Genomic DNA, 21697 nt, shown 5'->3' with positions numbered 1-21697 from the left:
TATATCTGAGAGCTCACACAGTATTTAGAGAAAAGGAAATTAATATTTACTGGAGATTTTACATATATACTCATTTAAACTCTCCACAATTTTGTTAGTTAAGTATTATTAAGGTTCAAAGGTAATGAGTCCTGGATCAGACATTTCAGCACAGGTTTCAAACATATTTTCATATCTCAAACATATTTTCTTCTTGTTAGAATATAACTTTTAAATTATTGAAAGAGATTCTACAACAATGTGAATACCCAGTGAATAACAGATATATCAAGGAAGCCTTACATTTCATTGTTATATATTCTTATATTTATTTTTGCATATGTAGTGACTGATGTTGAAATCCTAAGAACTGACTGACTCAAACATAGAAAAATAAATTTGACAAAAGAAAAAAAATTTATGTTAGTCCTATTCACTTATTTAGATTATTCTTTTAAATTAACTGCTTGGACTCAAAGTAAAAAGAAGAAAAAAAAGGCATTATGTAATTCTAACAAGTATTTGCTTTGTTCTTTTAGCTCTCATTTTCTTTGTAAGCTCCAGTAGGAAATTTTGTTTAAGATATGTTATGTAAACTATTTATCAAATTCCCCTTTAAATGGCTATTTTGGCTCCCTTTCATAGCACACATTATGAACAATGGAATAAACACAGTGACTTTTCTTTCTTCTACTAGTGAAACTTAAACAAGCATAGCAATTGTTATAATAAGAATGAGATGTTTTCAGCTCAACTACTGACTTCCCTTCTAGATAGCTGAAGGGAAAGCATAAAATGCTGCAACTGTTTCATAGATTTTGTATCCTCTGATGAATATTTCACAACCCTCCTATGGTTATGTCACTGAAATTGTTTCTGTTGTTAATCAAGACTTTATTATTGTCGTTCTCGAACAGATTTTTAAAATTACCCTAATATTTTTTGGCCAACCTTATATGTTTCCTCACCTCTTGCTAAAGGGAGGTAAGGGTGAGATAAGATATGGTTGTTATGACTGCTCTATCTATTGCCTTTTCTATCAGTTTTTGAAAGAGGTATTTAACTATAGTTATGGATTTATCCATTTCTCCTATTTGTTCTGTCAGTCTTTTTCTCACATATTTTGAAGCTTTTGTGCAACATACACATTTAGGATTGTTATTGTGTCTTCTTGGTGTATTAACTTTTTTATCATTACGTAATGTTCCTTTCTGAATCTGGTAATTTTCTTTGCTCTGATGTCTACTTTATCTACTAATATAGCATAATTACTCAAATCAGAGTTTTCACATTAGGATATTTTCTAGGGAGAAATAATTTGGGGATTATTTAGTTATATATAAGCATAATACTAGTAATATAATTATGAAATTGAAAATAGAAGTGATTCAACTAGTTATGGTAAGCTAGAATATTGAAAGTTATCTGTATTCTTTCCTAATTAATTAAATGTCTTCATTTACATTGTAAGGACTTCTTTTTCCTTTCTGAAAACACTGCTACTTCATTTTTAAAATTCAATGCTATAAGCTATAGCGTTTATCACATTGAAGTATCATGGTGCCTCAGATTTCTGGTGGGAACTCTTGCTCTTTGAATTGTCATCCGTGTCTCAGAATCTCAGAACTGAAAGTGATACCGGAGGTTGTCTTATGACTTATACATAACTGGTAACTCTATGACACACCAGTCTCTACCTACTAAATCTTATATAGTTTTGGAAAGAAACTATGTATAAGTTTATCTTCTCGTGTAAAATTACTGACTAGATAATAGGCTATGCAGAAATCTCATGGCCAATGACACAAATTTAAAAAAAATTACAAACTAAAATTGGGATTTTCATGTTTTCTTAATTCCCTTTTTTAACTCAGGCAGCTAAACTATAATCTTTTGAGCTTTAGTATAAAGAAAATGCAAACATATTGCTAATAATGTTTTGCTACATTCCTCCTATCAAAGACTTTCTGAAAAGATTAAAAGGCTAACACAATGAGATATCACCTTCTACCTATTAGGATGGAAATTATAAAAAAGACAATAAATAAAAGTGTTGGCAAGGATGTGAAGAAAAGGAAACCCTTGTGCATTGTTGGTGGGAATGTAAATTGGTGCAACCACTACGGGAAATAGTATGGAATTTCCTCAAAATATTAAAAATAGAACTAGTATATAATCCAGTAATTCCACTTCTGGGTATTGACCTGAAGAAAATAAAAACACTGACTGGAAGAGACATATGCACCTCTATGTTCATTATAGCATTATTCTCAATAACCAGGACAGGGAAAGAGCCTATGTCCACCAATGGGTGAATAGATAAAGAAAATGTGACATATGTGGACAATAGAATATTACTTACCCATAAAAAATAATAAAATCTTGACATTTATGACAACATGGATGGAACTTGAGGACATTATGCTAAGTAAAATAAGTCAGAGAGGGAAAAACAATTACTGTGTGACCTCATATGTGGAATCTATAACAAAAACAAAAACTGAGCTTATAGATACAGAGAACAGATTGGTGGTTGCCAGAGGCTAGGGGTAGAGTTGGGACATATGAGTAAAGGTGGTCCAAAGGTACAAATTTCCTGTTATAAAATAAAGTCATGGGGATGTAATGCACAGCATGATAACTATAGATAATAATATTTTATTGCATAATTGAAAGTTGCTAAAATAGTAGATCCTAAAAGTTCTCACTGCAAGAAAAAAAGTTTTTAATTATGTATGGTATTGGATGCTAACTAGACTCATTACGGTAGTCATTTCAATATATCAATATATACAACCACTGAATCATTACAATGTACACCTAACTAAACCAATATAATGTTATATGTAAATTATACCTGAATTAAAAAGGGGGCTAATATAAAATGTTTACATCTTTATTTATAGAATGTTTCATTTAATATCAATATTCAACCACATAAGCTATCATAATCATGCTGAAACTTAAATAAACTTAATTTAATCCAAATAATGAACATTTCCATGTTAAGGATTATAGACCCACAACAACTTCTCAATGCTTACAGCATGAATTATGAAGTTTTTATCAAGGCATTTTTTGAAATGCCCACTTCTTTCTTCTCTCTCATTCTACTACAGTCATATATAAATTCTAAAATTACTTAAGCAAGTCATGTTTCATAATTCCATGCCTGAAAGCAATCTGCTCAGTTAGTCCAGAATGTTCCTCCTATGCATGGCAATATCATTGTAGGTCATCTGCTCCATAAAGCCTTTCCTGGTCATTTTTTCCTTTGTGAAATTGAACTGTCTCCCTTTGCCGACTCTGCACCTGACCCATAATGACTTTCTATCATAGTACCTAGAACTCAATTTATTGCCCATATGTAATTACAGGACTGTGAATTCCTTGAAGGCAGAGCTTGTTGCCCCATCTCTCCCTTTTTTTAATTTTTTTACTTGATGTTCCAAAGCTAAGAGCTCCACATAGTCCATAGCATTAAGTAGATTAATGTTGAGTTTTTGGTTTTTGCTCTACATTATATAGCTACAGGTTGTGAAAAAGAGTTATGTCCCCTCCCCCAACTTCTAGTTTTTTCAATAAACGATAGTTTGCATACAAAATTATATTATTTTTAAGTGTACAATGTAGTGATTTGACATTTTTATATCTTAACAATGTGCTCACCACACCAAAGCCTCTCCCAACTTCTCAGCAGGACATAGAAAACTAGTAAGCCCTGAATCACTGTACTCTCTGAGGCACTGAGATTACAGAAAAATGAAGAAATAGAGTAGCACAAGTGTCTATTTGTCCAATCCAGCCATTTAATTTATGTGACTATGTATTGACAATATGTCCAATTTTATTTGGAAATCATTTCAAAAGTCTTAATTAGGAACATTTGTTCCACAGTCCTCTCTCCACCAAGTGGCTTTGTTTGATTGTCTCACCCTCTCAGCTGCAACCATCTATGTCTCAGGTGAATTTGGCTTCAGTCATAAACTTCACAAAACACAATTTTAAAAGATGCCAGTCTCTATAATAGGTTATGCCATCAGTGGGATAACACTTGGGTTCTGCTTGTCTCCTCCTAAGATTAGGGAAAGGAGTAGACATATAGTTACTCTATAGTTGCAAGGGGAATAAAAGGCCAAGATGAAAATTTTCTTTCACTTTGACACAGAAATAAATTAATCTGAGTATCCCATTTCTGATCCTTAAGTTGAAGAACCAAACTCACTATTTTATTAGTTTATTTATTAAAATATCACATATATTTTAGTATTTGTATTAAATTTAGTATTAAAAAACTTCAGTGTTATTATTGACCTGCTATAATGTTCTTTTATAATTAGTAATTATTTCAGTAAAGTTGCTCACTCAAAAGCAAAGGTTTTTGTTGCTTGTAACTATTTTTCTATTACTTTAATAATTGGTTTTTAGGCAAACCCTAAGGTTTTGTATGAGTCTTTAAAAATGCTAATAGTATTATTGAAGATTATCCGGTATTTACTCCAGCTAGTAATTTTGTTATTATATTGCACTAAGATGAGTTTCTATGTGAATAACTGACCTAATAAAAAATGTCCTTTTCATTTGAAAACAGAATGACATGGAAGAACTTGATGATATTCTCACATTCATATTCAAACAAGAGATACCGTTTTATAAGTTCCGATCTCCCCAAACTGAAATCTGCCCTCAAAAAGAATGTGAGTACTTTCCAACTGCATCAATTATCCTTTAATGTTATATTTCAATGTATGTCAATCGATAGTAAATTTTATAACTAAAAATATGATTGAATTGCTGATTAGATGTTATAGAAAATTCCCATCACTTTGTGAGAGAGCACCACTAGTACAAAGTTCTGAAGGTCAATTTCATAATTATTTTTTATCATAGGCCATAAAAATGTGCATTTTTAAAAAATCAGTAAACCTACTTCCTAGATTTTTATGCTAAGGAAATGTTTAGAAAAGTACATCCATGATAGAGACTGCTTATCAACAATTATAACATTGTTTTTAATTACCAAAAATGGAAGTAACTTAATCTTCACAAGATAGATAATTAATGAAATAAATTTTGGTGCATTCATTAAAGCAACTATCAGAAATAAACTTTATTTTAAATTGACAGGCTGGCTGGAATGATGCTTTCATATATTTTTAATTCAATAAAAGCAGGGTATGTAGCAATAAAGTGCAATCATCTTTTTAAAAGTACAAATGTTTGTCCTGGCCAGTGTGGCTCAGTTGGTTTAGCATCATCCCATGTGCCGAAAGGTCACCAGTTTGATTCCCAGGTTAGGGACTTAATCCCAAGTGGGAGGTGTGCAGGAGGCAGCCAATCAATGTTTTGCTCTCTCTCTCCCTCTTCCTTTATCTCTCTCTAGAGTCAATAGAGACATATTTTTTAAATAAATAAATATAAATAAAAATTTTAAAGTACATACGTTTAATAGCATATATGTTTATATCTATAAATTGTTGATCTTGACAGACATGTACCTGTTAACATTAGTTGAGTGTGAGGTTGTGAAATTTCAGGGATTATATTTTTAAAGTTTTACTTAATCTGTGTTTTCTACACTGACTATGTATTATTTGTATGATGAAAATAAAAGTATATATAATATTAAAGAAAAGTATATTTAGGACCTATTGCAAAAAAATCACACTTCTAAATGTTATCGTGAGCTTTGTAGTATATTTTCAATATTGTTCCTGCATTTTTAAAGTTTATTTTTATTGTTGAAAGTATTACAGATATCTCTTTTATTCCCTCATTGACCCCCTAGACCCCGACCCCCACACACCCATGTTTTCACTGCACTATTGTCTGCGTCCATGGGTTGTGCACATATGCATATAAGTTCTTTGGTTAATCTGCATTGCTTGTTGACATACTGTTTATAGTTCACTTATATGCCCAGTGTGTGCCAAATACTGTGATAGAGCTGTAATGTTGAGTAAAAAAGGAATGGAGCTAAAGAATATGAAAGGTCTGCTGTAGGCATATTAAGAACTAATGAGCAGAAAATTTTTTTCTGTAGGGTCTCTGTCTACTTGAAGCATTTTTATTATCAGGCTGTCAGGCTTCAGGGCAGCAATAAGGAAAGAATGGGATTCCTAAAACACAGCAGATTGTAATTCATGTGGCTGTGTGAGAACATGTATTATGTATGGTGATGTTATATTCCCTATATATCATTATAGGGAAGTGGCAATGATATGCTAGCTTTGAATAATTAATCTTATGAGATTAGTGAAACTTATTTTTGTTTCCCACATATGTGAACAATACATGTATTTTAACAATATATAATTTACTTACAAAATTTAGATATTAGATTAGAATAGAAAAGGAACATGAAATGATTTCTCACTTAAAACACAGAATTTAATTGGAGAAATGAGATAATATATGTTATAACAGAAAGAAACAATGTGCTAAACTTTGTGGAACTGATTATACTGACAATAGAGTTTTAGAGAAAATATACCTTATTTTTCATTCAGGACCTGCTTTGTAAAGGAGGTGTGATTTTTACCTGGGTCTTAAATGATGAGTAGGGTTCTAATGAGGAAGAAAGGAAACAGAAGATGGAATTAAGACAGTTTTTGTGAATTCCCTCAGCATTTTATTTACTTAGGTTTGTGGAATGAGAATTGTAGGTTTGGAAAGGATAGAATGGTTTTAGTCTCTCATTATTATAGGTAAAGAATTCTAGATAAATTTAAAAATGCTTCTCAGCGTATTGTTTAGGTTGTAGAATAAGAATTTTAGAGTTGGGATAGATGAGTTAGCTTGGTACCTTATTTTTATGGAAAAAGAAACATGTGAATCTGACTCCGGAGGTCTGGGGCGCAGTCTAGCCTGTGCTTTTCCAGCAAGCTCCCAGGTAAGGCTGATGCTGGGCCTCAGACTCCTCAATGAGCCCCCAGGGCTGAGAGCAGGGGTTCTCAGCCTCAGCTGCATATTATTATCAGCTGTGGACCTGTAAAAGCTCCCCCCAGCCGAAGCCGAGCCTCATACGAATTAATGAAGAATCCGGGGAGCGGTTCACAGCTGTCAGGACTTTCTGAAGTTTTTCAGATGATTCCAGTTGGCAGCCACATTTACCAGCCCCAGCGTGCTTCCACATATTACAGACCAGCCAAACCATTCACCCTCATACGGATCTTGGACACAGAGAAAAATTCCTTTCTCTTTACAAAGGTTAGGAAGTTAGTAGCATATAAAAGTTTTGAACCATTACTAGAATTTAATGATTATTCTGTCCTTGACATAAATTTTTAATAAAACAATAACATTTTTAGCAGAAACTAAAAATGGACAGGTCAATATAATCTGAGTAATTCATTCAGAAACCTTATTTGGATATTGCTAGATGATAGTTGCTCTTAAACCTGTAATAGGAGCAAATGACTCTGATAACATCAGGCTATAATTCCTAGCTGAAGTACAAAATGATATGATACAAATTCCATAATACAAATATGCAAGATAGACATGAATATGACTGAACTTGTTTTGCTGGCCTTCTCCGCCCTATAATCTTTCATCAGCGTCAGCTTCAGAATATCTGGTCTTTAAGACTTTATGCCTGCATTTTCATAACTTTCAAGGTGAATATATGTCAAGGGTTGATATGCCTTTATACATAAAGTGAAATTAATTGAGGGAGAAAGTTTAGGAAATGGTAAATTGTTGGAAAATTTATATAGAAGCAAAACTAGAGGTATCCTGAGAGAAATTCAGCAAACAATGATCAGGTGTCATTCCAGATGCCTATCCCTGAGGACAGTTCTTCAATTTTGGGGTGAAATGTTTTATTTATTAATCATTTATTATTTATTACTCTATGTTTTAGCTGAAATAAATGGGAGGTTAGGAGACTGTGAGGGGATGGTAGTCATGAGGAATTGACAGAGTGTGCCCTGAGCATTGAGCTACCCTAAGGTGTTATCCACAGGTACCTGTGGTTCTTTAAAAGTCTGGAACTAAGTGACATACAAATCAAACCTGTTTATCTTACTATTGCCCCATCCTCTTTTCTAAGTTGTTTTTGGTAAATCCTGAGTTTAGTTCCTTGTTACTTCATTTATAATAAGTAAAGTGCTATTCTATGCCGTTACATCTTGGCCATTTTCATTCCTGTCTAGCCAACAAACTTCTTCATTTCACTTTTTTCCACCGAAGGCAGGCAAATATGGGGGAGGGAGGGAGTTAGCTGCAGAAATAAGATAGAAATATTCTTTTCCCTTGTAATGCTTCATTATTGATTTTAAAATACATTTCCCATTGATAAGAATTTTCCACAGAAGAAAGTTCTCCCTGGGGGGAAGAACAATAAAAGGTTTTCAGATACACTTGATATATTAATGTAATATTGGACTTTTGAATACAACAGTCAGAAATAATTCATGAAGAACTTTCTAGTGTATGAATCATCAGGGACTGTGAAATTAATATAAGGGATTTTAGCAGGCAATTATTTTTTTTTTTACTGATACATAAGCTACTAGAATAAAAAATATCTGGATACATTTCTTAAAGTAAGAGTAAGTATGATTTTAATCAGCTTCCATTTTGGCTGTAGATTTATATAAACCCACATGATATGAGTCACCATGAAGTCAGTTTGAATGTCCTGACTTGGTCTGGCGATGAGGCAGAACAGCACACGTGGCCAAGCACAATTGCTCTAGCCTCTGGGTAGCTTTCCCCCATTGTTTCAAGTCATTTTAGCAGTTTCATGTTACTGCAGAAGGTATAGGAATCTCCCTGACTTCTCTTCAGAAGCCTTCCAAAGGCTGGGTAGTGCAGGGAATCTTCTGTCGTGGAGAGGAAAAATAAGTTCAATTTGTTTTTAAAAGAGGCTACTGGTTCAATCACTGTAAGTGGCAGTTAGTTTAGAAAAAAGGAAATGAGGTTACTTTGAGGCAGATTATTTACCTTCACAGAGAAAGAACAGACTTAGAAAAGCCCACACCAATACCTAGAAAAGTATGTCAAAGCACATATGCATCGAGCAGCAGTGTCTTAACCTGAAAGAGAACAGCACAGGATCTGATCACCAGACCAGTGACATGGGAAAGAATTAACTCAGATTATTATCTCCTAATATGTCTATGAAATGTGGAGCATTAACTGGATGTTCAATACATATGTGGTAGTAACTGGAGGCCTAAGGTTTATCTTGAATTTGTAATATGTTTAGGTTCACAGAGAATAGCTCATTTGCTGAGTAGAGGAGAATGAATGTCATTGCGTTGTCTCTTTTTATATGATCAAATGATTTAATAATGTGGAAAAATAGAGGACAATATAAAAAACACTCTTTTACCATAACTTACCTTTGCCAAATCTTAATATTTTGTCATGATTTGCTTCAGATTTTTTTTTTAAGGAATAAAACATTACAGGTCACATTCAATTTCTCCACATTTCCCTCTGTGATTTCACACACGTGAAAAGTAACTAGTACTTCAAATTTCTTGATGGTCATTGCTATGCAGTTCTTAATCCTATTAGTACATGTTTGTTTCTATAATTCATATATACTGTTGAACACTTTTGCAAATTTTAGGTAAATGGTATACTTTTTTCCTTTCGCTCACTATTTTTAATGTGTACATGTATATATGTAGATCTAGGTCATTCATTTGAAATCATTGTAGCAGTGTATTGTTTGATTATACTTCAATATGTATCTGTTCTCCTATTAATAGATAATGTTTCTAATTTTTTAATCATTGCAATTAATCCTACAATGAACATTCATACATATGAATGCCTATCTATGTGGATGATAATTTCTCAGTAGAAATAATTACCAATAGAATTTCTGAGTTAAACAGGTATGTACTTACCCTATAGTGCTGGATATTTTCAAATTTCTTTAGAAAATCTCTGTACCAGTATACAGCTCCCCCAGCAGTATTGTGCCATTGCTTCACATCTTTTCTATGTTAAGAATTGTGAGGCAATTTATTTTTGCCAACTGACAGGTGTGAAGTGGTATCTCACTTTTAATTAATATTTTCATTACAAATATAGCCAAACGTCTTTTCTCCTGTTAACTTACAATTTCATTGTTCTGCAGTGAATTTCCATTTAATAGTCTTTGTTTAATTCTGTTAGTTATTATTTTTTCTTATTGAATTTTGGACAATTTTTCTTTTTTTTAACATACATATATTTTAGATAGTAACCATTTTCCAGTTTTATACATTGTGAATATTTACTTAATTGATGGCTTGTCTTTCAATTTATATGATATCTTATATAGGCAGATGGTTAAAGTTCATAATAAAACTTGGTATCTATGAGAGCTGATCCCCACCTTATTTTTTAAATTATTTTCACTCTTCTTCTTCCTTTATTTGTCTATGATACTTATGATCAGTTTGTCAAATTTCATAAAAAAAAACTCTAACACAATTGAAATAAAAGTATAGACTAACTTGGTAAAAAGTGCCATTTGTATTATACTAACTCTGACCATAGCATGATGTTTTATTTTCGTCTTTTAATTTCTTTCAAAAAATTATATTTTTATAACATTCTTGAAAACCTTTCTTAGGTTTGTTTTTAGTTATAGTTTCTTCAGATCAAAAATCTCATTTTAAAACTATATTTTTATATTATTTGTGACTGCTCCTTTCTTTGATACCTCTGGAATTAATCTATTTATCTTGTATCATAGTTCTACATAGAAAGAGGAATTGCTGCAAATTAGAAATTACTTATTTTACTCCCTGAAATGAAAATTAGGCATAGATAGAATCAAAATTAAGGGTACGTTACAAAAAATATTTTCAAATGTCCTTCCAAAGAATGAATTTTGCAAAGCATTAAGCAGTCTTACTGATTTATTCATATCACAAGTATAAACAAAGTGCTCCAGACACAGGTGGCCATGATGGAAAATCTGTCTTCATGGAGCTTTTATTTTATTTAAGAAAACAGAATAAATCCTTAAACAACAACAACAGCACAAAATAAACAGTATTTTTTCAAATAGCAATATGGTAATGAGAAAAATAAAACAAAGGGAGAGGACAGAGAATTGGGAGATGATGAGAAGCCAAGCAAGGATTTGAACCATGGTTTAGCATCATCTCATTTACGTTTAAAAAATAGTATCATGCTGCTGTGCAGAGAACAGATTTCAGGTGTGTAAGAATGGAAGCAGGGATGAGATAGGCCATTCTAGTCATCTCGAGGAGGCATGTTGGGGGCTCTCACCTGCTGATAACAGCAGAGACGTTGAGACTTGCTCGTACTTGGTACATATTTGAAGGTAAAGATGGGAGACTTGCTGAAGATTTTGAAGAGCCCAGGAAGGAGACAATGCATGGTATTCACACCCATGGCCTGGATGAGATCAGTCTGTAGAGTGTGGTTCACAGCAAAGGTCTGAGTCCTGGACAATGCAGCATTTAGAGGTCTGGAAGAGAAATTTCCATAAAAGGAGACTGAGGAGAAGCAGCCACTGAACTAGAAGTGTGGTATCTTGAGAGCCAAATGAAGAAAGTATTTCTGAGAGAAGGAAATAATCAACTATGGCATATCCTACTGCAGAAAGAAGTGGGAAAATGCCACAAAATAATTTGTGATTTGCAAAACCATTTACTGATACCAAAATTGTCCCCCCAGTGGAGTCAGGTTTTCCCCAAACCCAGTGGAGTCAGGTTTTCCCCAAATCTTTGCAGCAAGAATATCACATAGATTTGATGGTTTCTCCTGAAAGTCTGCATCAAAAGATAGTGTCCACGGAGTAAATACTGGGAAAACAAAGGATCCCCAAGATTCCCCAATTCTGAAAAATATCCGAAAGTAATTGGAAATGCAGACTGATTCAGAAAATGCAAGGTGTTAACGAGTGAGAAAATGCACGATCCAGAAGAAACAGAGATTACATATAGTTACAGGTAACTGCCCCTGGGGCTCATTAGCCACTGGAGTGAACCTATATTTAATTTGATATACCTGAGCTGAGATATACAGATATTGGAATAAGGTATGAGTATTAGCCTACAAGGCAACTTATGAACAGGGACTGGATAGCAGATGAGTTAAAAAAAAACAACAACTAACAGGTTAGACTGAGAATCCAAAGTGTGTGGTAATAGCAGGGTTAACAGCACATGATGACATGTGGCGTGGAAGCTGAAGCTGTTAGCTGCGTTATCTGTCAGTTGCTTCCTTACCATTCCTATTCAGCTGGGAACCAGTTACTCACTTGGATCATCCTAGAGGCAGAAAGGTGATTTGGAAAAGTGATAGGTACATTCTTACAGAATAAATTCTTGAAATAATGGAAATCTGGGAAAGAAGCAGGATATCTACCCATGATATCTGACTGACTATAAGAAATTATAGACTCTGTGATCGTTATATTCAGATTATGGATGGAGATTACTTCTGTAAGAATACACCGTGTCATGTTTGGTTGAAATATTGTTTCTAACAACGCTTTATTTCTCAAAGTACTGTAAGATTGTGTATATATCTAAGAAATACATTAAGATAAGTATCTTTTAGCATGCAATTTTCCCCTCCATTTATAGCCTTTTCCACTGACTAGACATGAGAAGATATTTTTAAATATGTAAACCACGACAGAAGAGAGAAACTCTTAGCAAAACTATGAATAGAATGGAGAGAAAGTCCACCCAAAACATGCTTTGTATACTCTGCAGTTTTATTTAACTCTCTATGTGGTTCACCTCGTTTTTCTAAGCTATCCACTCTTGCTTGATTTTTCAAGCACCATTTGTTCCTGTATTTAATACTTTTGCTTTCAAACTTTACTGGGCATCAGAATCACTTGAAAGCCTTATTAAAATTCAGATTGCTGGGCCCCACTCAGAATTTCTGACTCAGAAAGTCTAGGATGGATCCAAGAATTTTATATTTCTCACAAATTCATAGACGATGCTGAGGTTACTGGTCTGTGACTCACCAATGAGAACCACTGAGTGGACATAGCAGTAATGGGTGGTGCCGTTGATTTGTTATATACATAAATAGAATAAGCAGTGATGAAATTAAAGCCAAGAGAGCAGATTTTTTTTATTCTATCATTCCATATCCCATGATTAAAATCATAGATTCAGAATAAAGTGGTGTTAGAATGATCATTTATCCCAAAGGTATTTTTTGTGTATCATTATTAAAAATATATAAAATCCTCATGAATTCTTAGAAGTTTAATGCACCCTGTACTAGGTACTTTGTACTAGTACTTTCCTAGATACTGAGGGAAGGTAGAGGAATGTGAAATAAATAAAACACAACCCATACACTCAGAGGGAACCCAAAACAGGGAAGTGAAAACAAAAATCACAAAAATAAGTGCTGCAAAAATAGTGTGCGCTCTACTCATAAGAGCTAACACTCGCATCCTGATCAATCTTTGTCAAGAAAAATGTAAGCACTGGGCACACTTTAACTCTAATTCCTTACAACTGTCCTGAGTAGGTACTATTTTAATCTCCACTTAAAAAATGAGGCATGGAGAGTTAACATTACTTGCCCAAATAGTGGTAGAGCTGGGACTTGGATGCAGGCAGCCCAGGTTGTGGGCCACGTTATTAATCACTCAACAACTGTCACCTACAGTGCAGTGAGTGGGAGCTCTGGGGGGTCACAGGAGCCCAGAGAAAGAGGGGTGGTCAGGAGAAGCTTCCCAGGGAGGTGATCTTAAATTTAATGGAAAGGTTATGAATTCCTGCTAAATTATTTTAAATTACTACATTAATGAATAATTTATAGAGGTAAATTGTCTCAGATGCTCTTTATGTTATTTTTTTGCAATCCTAGAAATATAGTGATTTTTTTTTTTCATAGTGCATGATTTTCTTCAAGTCACTAATTTGCCTTTATGGGCAAATAATGTCCTTTAGGAAGGAGCCCTGTTTTGTTAAAGGATTGATTCCCAGTGGCTAGAAGAGTTTCTAGCACTCTATAAATATTTAGTATATTAATTAACTAGTTAATAGCAACAAAGTTAACTATAGACCAAGATCAATAAGACCCTAGACAGAAATAGGTATAGACTAATGATATTTGAGCTCCAAAAATAAGAGTGCTTATTTGTAAGGATATAAGGCAGCTATTTATAATGTTGTTTTGTCTTTACTTTTTTATCTCTTATCCATGGCATCTGTCACTAGCAGCATGAAAAATTGGCATATGCACCTTCTGAATGTGCTGCACTGAACTGTCTGTGCTCAAATAATCAAGACACATATGTTCATCTTCTCTGGGACAACACAAAAAATACAAGATTTTCAGGGTCAACAGTAACAACCATCTGAAGTTCATCATAGGGTTATAAAAAGGCATAAATACTATCCTTTAGTAGCTGATAACAGGAAATTGGCTTTCTAATATTCATTATCTTATTAAGGAAAATGCACATATGGGTTAGCCTCACTTATACACACATGGACACATGCACATACACACAGGTGGAAATGACCTCTTTTATTAACAAATTGAGTAACTATTTAAGTACCTCCCTCTTCCTTTTGCCGTTGTTGTGAAGTAATGATCTCAAACCTAGAGTTTTTACTCTCTGAGATTCTTGACAGGCTCAAAACACCCCCTGTAGTACCCTATTGCTAACCCACTCCAAACATACCTCCTTCTACATCCTAAAGGCACTCATTTGATCTCTGGATTCTGCCATTAACATATACTTATAGAAGATCTTTGCAGTGTCCCTGCAGGTCTAAAGACTCATTGCATTACTCCAAGGACAGGAACTCAAAGATGTGGGACTTATTTTAATGGCTTGGGCCTATAGGTTATGATTTACCAAAACCACCACAGTCATTTTCTTCACTGAATTAGCCAAGGTTCTCCAAATAAACAGAACCAAAAAGATGTATTGAGAGGGAGGGAGAGAGGGAGAGAGGGAGAGAGAGAGAGAGGGAGAGAGGGAGAGGGAGAGGGAGGGAGAGAGGGAGAGGGGGAGAGAGAGAGAGAGAGAGGGAGGGAGAGAGGGAGAGAGGGAGAGAGGGAGACAAAGATTTACTTTAAAGAACTGGCACACATCATTGTGGAACCAGCAATTCTGAAAAGTTCTAAAATCTGCAGGGCAGGCCAGCTGGCTGCAAATTCCAGCAGAAGTTGATGTTGTAGTCTTCAGTCCAAAGGCAGTCTGGAGACAAAATTTCTTCCTCTTGGGTGAACGTTAGTCTTTTCTCCTAAGGCCTTCAACTGGTAAAATGAAGGTAATCTGCTTTACTCAAAGTTTACCGATATAAATATTAATCACATCTAAAAATACCTTCACAGTAACAGCTAGACTAGTGTGTGACTGAAGAACTAGGCAACACAGCCTAGCCAAGATGACACATAAAATGAACTATTACATTTACCATTATCCTGGTCAAAGGTTGACAGCTCTGAACAACTGTAATTTACTCATACACTTTTTGGAATCCCCAACAATCCATTTGAAAAATGCTTGTTAATAAGTCTATAAAGAAACTGTAACCTAGTGGGTAGCAAAATCTTCCAAAATATTCAATCCTGATTTATAAACTGAGACTGTCTTGATTGTGTGGTAACAGATATAATTTGGGTCATGTACATAAAATAATTTCTTGGTCAGGGAAAAGAGATGTTGCTTACTGTGTTAGGACATGCTCAATTATAGAGCTATTACCACTTTCCTGTTTCATGGCAGTGCTTTTTGAGTTAACATCTCTTGCTTAGTGTAGTAAGATAAATAATTGCTCCTCAAAGATATTCAAACCCCAGACCTGTGAATGTTACCTTATGTGACAAATGGGAGTTTGTCTGGGCTCCTATATCAGAATGCTTTCCTTTCCCAAAAACAAGTGTTCTGTGGTGATTATCAATGTTTACAGGAGCTAAGTTTATAACCAATATGCTCTACTCGAAGACACATGTTTCTAATTTGCCTTACTCCCATGTAATAGTATTGCCAGCAGCTACCCTATCAACACCCACACTTACACTGCTCAATGGCAATAATCTTTGTCACTTTTCTAATGAATATTCTTTTGCTTTCCAACTTGTAACTTCATGCTCATGAACCTGAATGTTATCTTAAATCCAACTCTTTCCTCCAGAGCCTACACAGTCAGTCACAATGTCCTGTTAACTTTTCTTTTGAAATGTCTGATATCTCTGTTCTTTTTGTTTATTTTCTCTGGCATCATTCTAATTCAGACCATCAATTATCTCTCCTTCCTCCTGAAACATTCTTCTAGAAGGCACCTGTAATATGTTTCACCTTTCTTTCCCATCCATCCTTGCAAATAGGTATTTTACTAGTCATTCTCATATTTAATTTTCATTCTATGTCTGTATTACATAAGATGGTGCTCCCAAAGGCATCTTAAAGCTCTACCCAGTTACTTTATTGCCCAAAGAACTGCCCAGATTTTTTCCTTGCCTTAATTCATTTTTATTATCAAAATCATTTTTAAAGAATAAATCTGTGCTTGAGACTACAAGAAGTTCCCCCAAAATGCTGAATAGTCCTTACTAATGAAATCAAACATCCTTGCTTGATACCTTGATTTACTGCCTGTTGTGCACCATTCCTTGGATTTCCATGTGAGACAAATCAAAGCCAGTGGATAGCTTTCTACCTGCAAGGCATGACCTTGCAGTAAAGTGGCTACCCATGAGATCCCAATCCATCCCATCTTGTTTCCACATTTCTGTTGTTCCTAGTTTCCTGGCTCTTTCTGGGCTCTTTCCTGGTTTCTTTCTAAGTTTTTTGTCCCTTTGCTGTCAAGATTCAGCAGACTCAAAGTTGGTAATTTTCAAAAGGTCTTTTTTTTAAATGAACACAGAAGAACAGACTATAATCACACGTGTAGCGACAAGAAGTTTCTAGAGATTTCTTATTTTAACCCGAGGTTAACCACAGATTGGCTGAACTGGTTGAGCATGGAGCAGCCCCTTTCTTCATTACCTCACCGCTGTCCGGGTTTGATAGTGGGAAGTGGATCATAAACAAGTGGATTCAAATGCTGCGAGATTTACCCTTAATTGCTGCCAATTCCAAGAAGTTCTGATGAGAACCACACCCCATCCTTTTATCCTAACCTCACCTCCAGCCCTGGGCTCCTCGCCCCCAGGCCGCTCATCGTGGCCTCACCGCCCGCCTTGGTCTTGTTCTGCATCTCACCCTGTTTCTCCCTGGCTGCCCCTGGCCTTGGTCTTGTTCCGCATGTCACCCTGTTTCTCCCTGGCTGCTCCCGGCCACAGCCCTGGGTAAGGAGGCATTTTCCGTCATGTCCTCAAAGGCGCCTCCTCCGAGCTCAGCCCATCTCGCCCCAGCCCGCTCCTCACGCGTCCGCTGCTCTGCTCTCCCCATTCCAGCCTCGGGCCTAGCGCCCCTACCCCGCAGCCCTGTTCACTAGCCACCGCGTGCCCTCCCTTCCTCTTTCTCCTTCCCCTTCTCTTTTTCTCCTTCTCTTGTTCCTGCTGCTGCAAATTTTCCGGTGGTTTCTGTTTGGGTATTCAGTGAGCAATGAGCTTTTTCTGGATTCAAGATTACACGCTCCTTGTCAATTCATCATTCTGATATTTGCATATCCAGAACATCAGTCCTCCAGAAGCCTATTTTTATAGTTTTACAAAACTCCCAAATCTTAAATACACATTTACCACATAAATGCAGAATTTTTGCTAAAATTTAAAAATATGTATATATGCCACTCAAAGGAATTCGTATTATCTGAGAACAACAGAGTGAGGATTCACTTTCATCCCCTATTTTTCCTGTTGTTTTGCCTGAGCCTGAGAAGGGAACATGAACAGGGCAGGATCGAGGCCCTAGGGCTGTTCTTTGTACCTGCAGGGTGGTTCCAGTGTGAGCTCTGACCGTGCCCGGGTTGGATTTTAATGCATTGGGCCCAAAATACAGAGAGGGCCAGGGAGAAGGTCTCAGGGGTCATGGGCTTGGGCGCCCACAGCTTCCTCCTTCAGCCCCGCACCCTCAGGAGCAGTCCCCAGGATTGCACCCGAGCATCCTGAGCTGCGGGGAGACAGGAAAGAAGGCACCAGCGTTTTGATAATGGACTGGCCATGTTGCAACTGAAACCTTTTCCGAACTCCCTCTCCAAAAGGAAAAAGGAGCCTCTAGATGATTTTAAAGTGCAGTTGATTCTCATTATTTATTGTAGTTTTGTTCTGTCAAGTCACTGGATGAGGGAATGCTGAGCCACTGCTCCCAGGAGAAATATAGGGTCAGGTTCCCGCCAGCCTCTGGTCACAATTTTGTCAACTGATCAGTACATAACCGTGTTTCATGTGTGTTTCTATTTAAAGACACATTATTTAATATATACTTTTGGTTCATGAATATTGAACTCCCCAAAAACGTTAGAATTCGTGCCTGAATAAAGCTTATCTAATACACTTATTTTTTCATGGAGCACATCACAGCCTTCTTGTGCTTAGTAACTCTAAACAGCACTATGACAGGGGGTGACTTTAAAAAACAAAATCACCAACAAAAACACAAATATGTGGAAAATGTGGCACTACATCAGCCACAAAAAGGCCACTTGTTTACAGTCAAATCAAGAAGCGTCGTTCAACCTCAGCTGGGAATGTATACTCCAGGTGACTCAAAGTTTTCACTGCTCTGCACATGTCCACCAATGACTGGAGCTATGCCACAAGTATTGATTTGGGGGTACAGATACATTTTTATGAGTAAGCAAATTTTCAAAATGGAATCCTCAAATAATGAAGATCAACTGTACTAATTGATGTGAAAAAATACATTGGACCTAGGTTTAACACCTGATTGAATAGATGTTACTATCCTCATTTCATGGTTCAGAAAATTGAGACAGAAAGTTCAAGTAACTTGTCCAAATCACACTATTCATAAATGCTGGAGTTTGGATTCCATCCATGTAATCTTGTTCCAAAGCCCTAATATTTAAACACTAACTACACAATATCACCTCCTAAACGAAAAAAAAAGTATTAAGTTTTAAATTTTAGGGTTTAAAATAATAAAAGGCATTAGTTTTCATTTTATTAAGATGAAATCAGGATTCATTTGAGTATAATGCTGATTGGAAATTTAACTAACTAAAACATTTGAGAAAAGAATATCTGGTATAAAGTTTCTTGAGAAAATTAGCAAGGGACATACAAAATAGATACAAGCTTTAATTTTTTTTTCTTAAATATTTAAGAGAATGTTTCAGTAACAAGAATGCAAGTGCTAAAATTAATGAGGTGAATACAAAATTGAGGTTAATACTAATGTGTATATCTATGAACTTCCCACTTGTATATTTTATGTAATATGAGAGATAACAAAGTGGCAGCAAAGGGCTTTGATGGACCATTATTTCCCTTGTTCATGTAATTTATATTATCAAGGTTTTAAAAATATGATAACCTTGGCAGTATGTTTTGTTGTTTGAAATTCTAAATGTGATTATTGTATATGTCTGCATACATGTGCCTCCTGTCTGAGAGCAATCGGACTTATAAAAGCAGCAATATTCTGTTTTACAGATCCACAGAAAAACTAAATTTTCATCAGACCCCAAATCCTATGATGAAATGACTAAAAATTATTACCTTTCTTCAACCTTCCCAAATACTATGGTCTTTACTCCTTTAATTGCTATCTGATTAGCATCCAGGGAAAATTACCTTAAAACCATCAGTGGCATGGTTTCTAGCTCAGAAGGATGTCAGAAGTCCTAGAATTCTGAAGCCAACCCTCGGTTTTATAAACAAATACACTGAGCTCCAGGGAGATGAAGGAACTTTCATAAGTACCACAAATTTCGTGGCTGGTGTTAGAATTCGTATATCCTGACTCTTTATCTTCTCTTTGCTGTGTGCTTCATTGCTTTGTCTTAAAGTGGCCACCTGGTCATCCTATTTTGAGTGATTAAATATTTACGATTCCAGGTAATGATTTTTGAAAACAAAAGGATTACATGGTCATGTACTTCCAGTTTGCATACTCATCTTAGTTTTAAATTTTTAAAGCTGATATTCTAACCTTGCATATATTCCCACTTTATCATTGTGGTGAACCAGGTTAATCTCTTGAAAGCTTTGGTTTGATTACTTTAATCCAATCATTGCCCATCTTTGAGAGGGATCACCTTCAACTGTTAGAAATGGCTCAGCACAAACAAATATATGACTCAGTTTCTTGACTATGTGCCAACTCTTCTATTTATTTTCATTTGAAAAACTATTGAAATGGGATTTTCCTTGAAAACTATCTTGCAGATATTTAATTCTGTTCTCCTTAAATTCCCATTTGACAGATGTTGGCTGAACAACTAAAAACTGAAACTTTATTTTGTCCCGAAAAAAAAAAGTCAAAAGCAAATTGTCCAGACCTTAGTGTGAACGATGGCTTCTTTATTTACACTTTGGTAATAAAAAGAGTTGATAATGAATCTTGATTAATTAAATGAAAATTGCCATAAATTGAAGCAGAGGTACACTGCAGATTAAGCATATTTTAAAAGGTGTTTTACATCTTCTTCAGGAATCTATTATTTTAATCAGATAAGTAAGATTATAAACTGTTTGTAAAATAACTAATTTTTTAATTCAATAAAATGATAAATATCTTTAAAAACATTAGCAATCATGTACTCTAGATTTAAATTAAGACTGAAGAACAGCAGGGGACAGCAGGTAATACTCCCCTGAGCCACAGGCACCTTATTTGATCCACACTCATTCTCTGACACTGAATGAGTGCCCAGGAGAGGGGTTAACCTCCCCAGCAAGCTTTTTTTAAAGGACTTCCTTACTTTATGCTATTTACGAGTATACCTGTTCCAAATACAGAGGGACCCACTGATGTCTCAAATTCTCATAATAATCAAATCAAGGTGAAAATATAAAAAGTGTGATTTTATAAAATGTATAAGTCTTAAAAACCCAAGCCAGTTATTAGTATTAATCACACTTTGTGGATATGAGTACCTTTATATATATGAATTTCATACATGTATTAATATAATATTATATGCACATACTGAGTATATTTAATTTGATGTTCTGCAAAAATAATGCTATAGAGATCATGAATTAATTAACATTAAAATTACTAATATAGCTTCTGTGAATCATTTCAAATTTTGTGAAAGGTCAATTCTGTCATATTTTAATTCTTAAAAAACCCTTAAATTAGAAGCATTTTAGTTATTGACCATGTACATCAGCAGGCTGAGCATTTCTTACTTAATGAAAATAAGCAGGCAAAATAATCCCATTTAGGGCAATGAAAAGGACTGCTGTTAATGATCATTTGGGCAGGTTCACACATTCATTTTATAAAGGGACGACTATTATGGGCCAATCTGAGGATGGTAAGTATTTTAGGGTAATGAAAAGAATTAGGGATCACAAGGTTGGGACAAAGATGATTTAGGACAAGGGTGCTTTAAACTATATGATGCAGAGAGAGAAAGGGAAAGAAACCAACACTGATTGAATGTTATGTTCCAGACACCTTCCTGGGCACTTATGTTAAGTCGTTTAATTATCTCAGGAGCCCTGCAAACCTGGATGCGAAGGCTGGGCTCAGACAACTAGTAACTTGCTCGAGTTCACATAGTGAACAAATGGCAGAGCCTACTGAGTCTAAGCCCGCGCTTTTGTAGCTTTCATTCTGTATTGCCCAAAGGATATGAAGATATGGGAATTTAGAGGAAATACA

General features: G+C 35.2%; 1 protein-coding gene across 1 annotated transcript in view; it reads left to right on the top strand.

Moving 5' to 3' along the window:
• Positions 1 to 21697, top strand: part of BANK1 (B cell scaffold protein with ankyrin repeats 1) — a 249140-nt gene that overhangs the window by 55926 nt on the left and 171517 nt on the right. The window contains exon 5 of the mRNA XM_087816091.1: positions 4571 to 4676. Coding sequence (XP_087672217.1) covers positions 4571 to 4676 — 106 coding nt within the window. The remainder of the gene's footprint in view (positions 1 to 4570; positions 4677 to 21697) is intronic.

This window comes from Miniopterus natalensis, chromosome 1 (assembly GCF_054644295.1).
Source record: "Miniopterus natalensis isolate mMinNat1 chromosome 1, mMinNat1.hap1, whole genome shotgun sequence".
NCBI lineage: Eukaryota > Metazoa > Chordata > Mammalia > Chiroptera > Miniopteridae > Miniopterus > Miniopterus natalensis.
Note: the sequence above shows the minus strand (reverse complement) of the source record. Positions and strands in the feature narration are given on the sequence as shown.